Source organism: Papilio machaon, chromosome 18 (genome assembly GCF_912999745.1).
Source record: "Papilio machaon chromosome 18, ilPapMach1.1, whole genome shotgun sequence".
Lineage (NCBI taxonomy): Eukaryota > Metazoa > Arthropoda > Insecta > Lepidoptera > Papilionidae > Papilio > Papilio machaon.
This window is the reverse complement of record NC_060003.1, coordinates 204710-213225: the sequence shown is the minus strand read 5'-3', so window position 1 is coordinate 213225 and position 8516 is coordinate 204710. Positions and strand designations below refer to the sequence as shown.

The following is an 8516-nucleotide window of genomic DNA, read 5'->3' as shown; positions in this document are numbered from 1 at the left end:
ATGCGTAATGTCTTGCTACGCTTAATAATAGTGAGACATTTTATTCTATTGTTTAAAGAATCCACCATTTTGTTTCTTCATGAACTAGGCACTGTTGAATTGACCTGAACCGAAAGTATTATTTTAAAAAAAATGTAACAAGACAAGATAGAAGATAGATAGAAGAAAACAAAACCAATAGATGTCAAAATCGCTAGTTACTAACATGAAAAAAGTGCGCTACATATCAGCGTGCACATATTTAACCATCTCCGCTAAAGCCTAGTCGTCCCCCCACGACCCCCGACATTCCCCGGCGTCGGAAAATCACACCCGAACAAATTGCGTAACACTCTTCGCCCCCAGTTTAAAATGGAGTCATAAATAAAAGGTACCTAGACGCCGCACCTTATCGCTTGCGGCCCGCGCCCCGAGCCACAACAAATGAAAGAATACCCTCCTCCCCTCACCCGCACCTCTCCAGAACCTCCCTCACTGCCCCCCTCCCTCGACCCGGCAACCCTCGATGAGAACGGTAAAACCTTGTTTTACATTTATAACTACAAGGAAAACTCGCTAAGACAATTCAATCGTTTCAAATTGAACTCTATCCGTTTGAATTGTAGTTGGTTTTGTGTTGTGGAGTTGAAGCCGGTTGCCATGACAACGAGGCTGTGCGTCTCGATTTTTGTCGGGACACGATCGCCTCCGCAGGTTTTCCAATCACATAGACATATAAAGTGGCGTACACACTACGTTATAGATGTAAGTTACGATATAACGATTGAAACACGTTTGATTTGGATAATAAATGGAGAAATTATTTCGATGACTATTCAGATTGTTACTCATACAATATCACATTGCAATTGATATTATCGTTGTATCCGTATTTAAGAGAGATCTTTTTTTATATTTTAAGGTTTTATTTTTTGTTTGATTTACAATTAATACGCTCCATGTTTAATTATAATAATTAGAACATATGTATTTCTAACACTGCTCGATGTAAAATCACCTTTATAATAGCAGACGAGTTGTTGAGGCGGAGCGGGTCGGGTATTGGATAAATGTCTTGTGAAGTACCACTAGGTACTAAAGTCGGCAGAACGTACTTACACAGATAATGTAATAGTTACTTCCTTTTGTTGCAACTGCGGACATAATTGTTAGGATTATGTTTCACATATTTTTTGTAATATTCATATATGTTTAATAGAACTATTTCTCAAGAGATAAAAGTTAGTTCTGGACATTCTCTCTTATGTAAGTAAATAAGGGGTAATAACAAAAAACATATATTTTTACTAACCATTTATTTGAACCACATTTCGTAGATCTCCAACGCACGAGTTTCAGAGATGTCAAAGTTTAAAAAATCAATAATCAATATTTAAATTTGATATTAATTCTACATACATCACGTTTATTTCATATCTAAAGTAAATATTTGACAAAAATATAATTAGTATATTTAAATGGTTTGAATTAAAAATACATTTAGTTGAACTCAATCAAAATAAACATAAATTGTTTTTTTCCTGGATGATTTTAATATTATGTTTGTATTATAAATGAAACATATAGTGAAATGGAAACAAGAAATATATATTTAAAGTAGGAAATTTCTCATATTAAAGATATATGTAAGATATCGTTTGCGTGTTGGCTCGCTACGTGCTGTTACGATATAAGTATTTATTAAATTCGTTTAAATATCTATTTACAGTTATATTCCTTAACAACTACAATATACATCAGATTGCGGTACGCTTTAACAAATTGATTTTTTGTTCATTAACTCAATATTTACAAATATAATTACTAATTTAATAAACATTATTACCTACATTTGCGTCATTTTAGCTGGAAAGTAAGTTCTACAAATGAGATAATGTGTACAGGATCTTTATAATTAGTTTAGTACTCGTAGGAAATTGGCACCGGGAATCTTTTTAATTCAAATGTGAATATTATATTACAATATTACAATACAATATTACTGTGAATTTCCATTGCAGTGACCACTACATTGACACATCTTGTCTCTGTTTTATTCAAAGAGACTGTAAGGGTTGACTGTATGTGCCAATACTAATGTTACTCCAGTCGAAACCCATAGATAAACTTACTATAATATTTGTATGTAAAAACTAATTACAATAATTTACTTAATACATATGGCATTACTACTTATTCATATATTTACACACTTAAATAAATAGATAAATTACACAGCTTCCATTTCTTATGCATAAATGAACAACACAGTAGTAAAAGTTGAAACGCTTAAGCGACAAGTCATTAAATCACTGCATTAGACAGTTATTGAAACGTTGTTTTGTTTGGAACTATATCTTAAAATTCCACGGCCGCTAACTTTCATTACCACATATTGTTTTCTGCTTTTTCCAACAGAATGAGCAAAACAAAAGAGCTTCAACAGCGGAGATTGACAATTGAAAGGAATAACTTTCGTCGGAATAAAAGAAGGCTTGCTAAAAATGGTAATACGCGTAATTTATCGGTTGACTATCATCATTAGTATCGTTATTAAAGTCACGTTCACTGTCTATGGAGACGCTCGCGGTTGCGTCTCTCTCGCGCACGTCGGCCCCGCTGTCACAGCTGGCCATCCGCACTGGCCAGGACAGGTCACAAGGCTCGCTCGAGCGGACTCTCGTATAATATCGATTATCGTAATCGATTTTGGTATCGATATTGTGTAATCGATGTACATCGCTGCGTGGCGGCGCAGGCAGCGAGCTCTGTCACTGCCTGTGGTGTATGTGATGAAGCAGGTCCAGGCGCGGCCGCTTGGGGTCGTCGTCGTCGCTGCATCCCTCCCCGTCGCCGCCCTCATCCCCCTCACACTCCTCGCCCAGCTCCTCTTGTTTGCGCTTCGCCGTCGCCATTTCCGCGGCGTGCTTTTTCCTCCATTTCGTTCTTCTGTTTTGGAACCAAACCTGTAATAGAAAGTTTTTTAGATTTAGATTATGTTTATTGCTTTTGTATTTCCTATACCCAGATGAGTTTTCTAAGGAACGGTGTTAAAGTTACTCGTAAACATATATCCGTATGTTAAGTAATTAAGTAATATAGGAGCATATCACTTTTCTACTTTCTGTTTTGTGTGTAAGATTGGGAACACGCAAGTGTACGCTTCAGCCTCCGAGGAGTCCAAATCACGCTATTATGTTGGTATAATTATGTTTAATAAGGTAATGCATTATGTAAATAAAAACGGAGAGACAAACACGTCATCTGCGGCGGGCAGCGGTGTGCGAGCGACACAGCTGCTCCTCTCGCGCAAAACCAAATATAAAGAGCGGCCAAACAATCCTCGGCGCCATGTGAACCTAATCTGCGCGGCAGACATAATAATGCCTCATTAAATACCGCCTTAAAGCTCCACCTACTCACTTTTATTTATCTCTTTCTACCGCATGTACTTTGTTCAGCGCCCGATAAGGACGGAGATGGTAGCTGTGCTCGAAGGTAATTAAGGGTCGTTTTGCAAATTACACGGTACTTAACCAGCCATATAACGCTCGTTAATCACCGGGCCGGGCCGTGCGTCGTCTCGCTCCGTCTTGTTGGACTTCTAAGAGTTTGTCCCTCTCGTACGGAGGGTAGACAGAAGTTTAATTAGGTCATAAATACATTTTCATGATTAGAGTCTGGAGAGCCGGTCCTCGTGGACGTGCGCGTTTACTTTGCGAGCGGTGGCCGTTACATTGTCGTTTGGGCTCGTCTCATTTTGTTAACGATGATATTAAATTTTGAAGTTGTACGAAACCGTAACCGATATGATATCTTTATATTTAATTTTGAGTGACGTCATCTCATTATAATGAACGAGGTAATTATTAGCAAGTTATAGTTGAAACAAAACCTATTCGCTAGACAATACTAAAAATATAGTTAAAGACAAAACTAACTAGCTAGACTAGCTGTTAAATTAAGAGTATATTATTGCTTATTATGAATAAATCATACAATAAGTTGCAGAATAAATGTTAACAAGATTATTAAGTTTTATGACAACGAGCAATCGACTTGCGGTGTCGATGTTTCGAATGTAATAATTATAGATATTGGGCATTGTGTAGACTGTAGCATTCTGAGGCTTTGTTGCGGTGATACGTGGAGGGGGGGGGGGGAGCTTTACGACCTCGTGTTAATACAGCTTTATTAAGATTAGCAACCTGTGCTTAGTAACAAGCGCAAACGTCGCCGGAAGCGGGTAATTAAACGGAATAGGTCCAAGTATTGATTTAAGATATAGTAGGTACACATCTTACTAATGTTTTAAATACGAATGTTTAGAATTTAGATGGATGGTTGCATGTTTGTTTGAAGTTATCTCCGGAACGGCTCAACGGATCTTGATGAATTTGGGCACAGATGTAAAATATAGTCTGGAAGAATACATAGGCTATATATTGAGTTATTTTTTAATTCCGCGTGGACAGAGTCGCGGGCGACTGCTAGTTATTTACAATGATAGCATAAGATGTCTATCTGACAGCAATAAATTACAGAGCTTCAACTAAAAATATATACTTCACTTAAGAATCAACTGTTTGTCCTGATAAATTAGTATCGTTTTATAAATATGCACAGTATTTAATTATCTTCGTAAAACACTAAAAGGTAATAAAGATGTAAGACAGGTTTAGATACAACAAAGGCTGACGATATTGCGACGGCCGCGTTATTAATTAGTGGCACAGACGGCCAGCAAGATGACGTCATAAATACGTCACTAGCGACGGTTACACGTATCTTATACATTGTTTAAATGTTTTTTGGTACATATATATATAAGTTTTACAAAGTTAAAGTCACCTGAGCGTTATTAGTTTGATCTCCAATTCTAAGACTAGCTAAGGAGAGTATAACCTAATTTAGTTTAAACAATAACATTTCCTCTTAAGATAAGTCAACAAAAACACCCAAGAAATTGCTTGACCTAACCTAAAACTCATAAAACGGTACACAAACAATTTAAGAATATATCAATAAATCCAAAAAAAAAAAAACGTTACACAACACAATTGACACACAATCTGTACGTTAGCTGATACATCAATAGTATAGTATCACATAAAGTCAGCGAGCCGGGACATCCGCAATAAAGGCTGCGAGCAAACATGGCGGACGGGCGCGTTACTTTCGCGCCATTTGCCTTTACAATGCACGAAACACGAATTGTACGGACTACGAACGTCTTCTATTGCTTTGCTTCGGAATATTTTTTATCATAAAAATATTGGTTATTTAGTTGTGTTTTAGTCTATTTAGTCTGGCGTGAAAGGTAACTTAGTATTTTCAGTCAAAATGTATGAAGAAATAAGACGTTAGTAAAAAGATTGTTCCCTCAACGTCATGTTACGTTTCGGTTACTGCTTATACTCGTAGTAACAAGTTAAAGAAATTAAACAACGCCTTGAAAACTTTTTTGGATCACGTATTTTAAGTAAATTTTTAAACATAATGCTAGAGCATAAAGTACTCAAGTGTTAAACTACAAAAAAGCAGCAGTCTCGCGCTCGTGTAGTTGTATCCACTCAGTCTGTGACAGTCGATGGAAACTTGTGTAAACGGCCGCTCTCCACTCGAGGACTTTCCCCATATCCAACGGAAAGACGTATGTTTATTATTCTATTTACGAGGCAACTAAACAAGTTGGGCCCTTTCACGCGAACCAACAACATTATTACTTATATTATTATTTTCAAGTTCTCCTTTATACCCCAACTTACCCCTGTATTCAATTACTTAAGTGCTACGAGACGAAACGAGTGACACAGTATATCTCGTTCTATCTAAGCTAGTAGAGTGTTGCCGTCTCATTCTCTTGAGGAGGGTCGGGATAATTATGTGAATATCTATTATTTTTCACAAGAGAGGTCTGTAATGGCTCGATAGAGATAATGCGCTTTCAGTGGCGGGAAATAAAAATGTCTTAGCGCGTCCGCCATCTTGCTACTCGGATTATTAATTCGAATGATAAGTCAAAACTGCGCACGCATCGCTTTTTATTACAATTATATTAAAATGTAGGAGAATTGCCGGTATTATGTGTATAGGTAATTAATTATTATATTTAATTAATGAGCTCTTCATTAAAGTACAAAGAACATAGAGGTCGTATTCAATACGATTGAGACGTTATAATACGATATAAGTTGTTATGATACGATGTTTGTATGACTGTTTTTATCGACGTATACCGAGTCATTATTTTTATTATACAATAGTCTATTTCGACATTATAACTTTTATGTTGAAAATATCTGCTGTAATAAGCACAATAAGGTATTAAAGTTTTATTTCTTTGATGTTATCTAGGTTATGTTACTGTTAGTGTGAGATGATATAATTTAATATTTAACAGATTTAATGTTAATAGGTGATATTTGAGTCGAACTATTCTAATGATTGTAATGATTTGAATAAATTCTTTCAGTCACATGAAACACTATCTATATCCGAGGATATTTAACCCGATCGTGTTAAATCTGTGTGGGCATCATTAGAGCGGCAGTCATTTGTCACAGAGCTTAGCGCCACCCTTTGGTGACGCCGCGGATTTGTTCCTGCTAATGTCCGCTATCGACTTTGGCTATAAAATCCGTTGTCACCCTCTTACATAATACTATCTCAATTCAACAGATCGTCTATGATAATCAATTTGGAAGTGTCTTCAAAATGTTTTGCCTTTATAAACTAAAATTCTGCGCCGTAGTTATGCTTTGAAAATAATGAAGTCCTCTATTGGAAGTATAGGAAAGTCTGCAACATAAATACAGGACATAAACTGTGTCTTTCTACTTTCTAACTTATAAATTGACTAAAAATCAAATCATATCTTTCTTTAAAAAAATAAAATTGACAGTCAAATAGAAAAGCTAAAAGTGCAAACTAATTTGGTTACATTGATAAAGATGGCGGCGATCATTAAGCACAACAAGGCGAAGACAACGAGGTCAAATAGAGATTATGTTCGTTCCCAGCTCATCAATAAATGATTACACCAAATGAGATGAAGCAATGGCCGAGTCTAATGATAGAATAACCTAATTACCTGCTTATCGCTTTATTTAACAATGTTACAAGATGGCGATCAAATCACACAGTTGTAGCTAATTATTGAATAAATTGAATGCATTATATTATATTATTTTATTACAAATACAAAATCTTGGGTTAATCACGTAAATTGCGAGGTAATCTTACTAATATTATAAATATGAATGTTTAGATGGATAGATGTTTGTTTGAAGATACTGATGTTTGAGAACGGCGCTACGGATCTAGACGAAATTTGGCACAGATGTAGATCATAGTCTAGAAGAACATAGTCTGAAACACGTAGGCTGCTGGTTAAGTTTTTTTTTATTCCGTTTGGACGGAATCGCGAGCGACAGCTAGTTTAGTTCATAAAATGATCAGCGCTGAAGTACTTAATATAAATATCGTTTATTGAAGTCACAATAATACGACCAACACAGTAGTAAAATGACTTCTTTCCCTTAGAGCCAAATTAGAAAAGGATAATTTTGATTCATAAAAAATCAACAGCCAAAGGGAAGAGACATTTTGACATGTTATTACGATACAATTTGATAAATCATGGAAAAATGTTCACAATAATTCAAAATGGCGCAATGTAAATGTCAAACATAAAAAAATAAAGTCGCCGGACAGCCAGCGGTGGCAATTTATTTTTTATCAGTATTTGTGCAAGATCGGATAGTCGCACAGTTATTTTTGAAGAATTTGTGGGCGATAGGTAAATTGGAATTGTGCTTTTGATCGATGGCCGCTTCCCGACTAATGGATGCACAACGAAAATAAAAAAAATATCCGATGCACGCGCCGCGCGTCCCATTTCATACACTAGGCAAAAAATAACCAATTGATAGTGTTCGGTACAGTTGCACTGTAGTTCGCTAGTTTTGAATTTCGCGGTTGACCAATACGGGTTTTATGTTGGTAGGTCGACTCATTTTTATTCTCCCGCACAAGCGGGTAGTTGGAAATCCCTCTCCGCTACGGACGGGCGCGGGGCCTGCGGGGGGGCTTGTGCGGGGAAGGAGTGAGTCGACAGAGCTCATCGTGGCAGCATAAAAAGTGGTCGGCAGTTAGATAGCACATCGGACGTGTCTATTAATTAGCGTACAGGGTCGCTAAGTTTACGGTTCCGCGTTCGGTTCGGATAAGGACGCGTCTATAGGGCGCTTACGGGAAGCGGTGCATCGGGTGCATCAGGAGTGCAGCATTGCTGGCGCCTTTAGACTGTATGACAGTGACTTACTTGACTCGACTGACACCGACAGAGTGACCAGGCACCTGCAGGCGGTGAACGGGGCATCGAGTAGGTGAGTGCCAGTTCATATATTTACATTATTTACGCCAGGCCTTGTGATACGTAGTTTAAGGCAGGTTGTGCCGCGGGACCCGAACCCGTCGTGTACGGCACAATTCGATGGTAGCAGAGCGTGGTTAGGTTAACACGTAGGTTATAA

The 8516-nt window shown here is 37.3% G+C and overlaps 1 protein-coding gene across 1 annotated transcript in view; it reads right to left on the bottom strand.

Annotated features, from left to right (window-relative positions):
• Positions 1-2431: 2431 nt before the first annotated feature.
• Positions 2432-8516, bottom strand: part of LOC106715538 (homeobox protein Nkx-6.2) — a 40539-nt gene continuing 34454 nt past the window's right edge. The window contains exon 3 of the mRNA XM_014508839.2: positions 2432-2945. Within this exon, the coding sequence (XP_014364325.2) occupies positions 2751-2945 (195 nt within the window). The 3' untranslated portion in view covers positions 2432-2750. The remainder of the gene's footprint in view (positions 2946-8516) is intronic.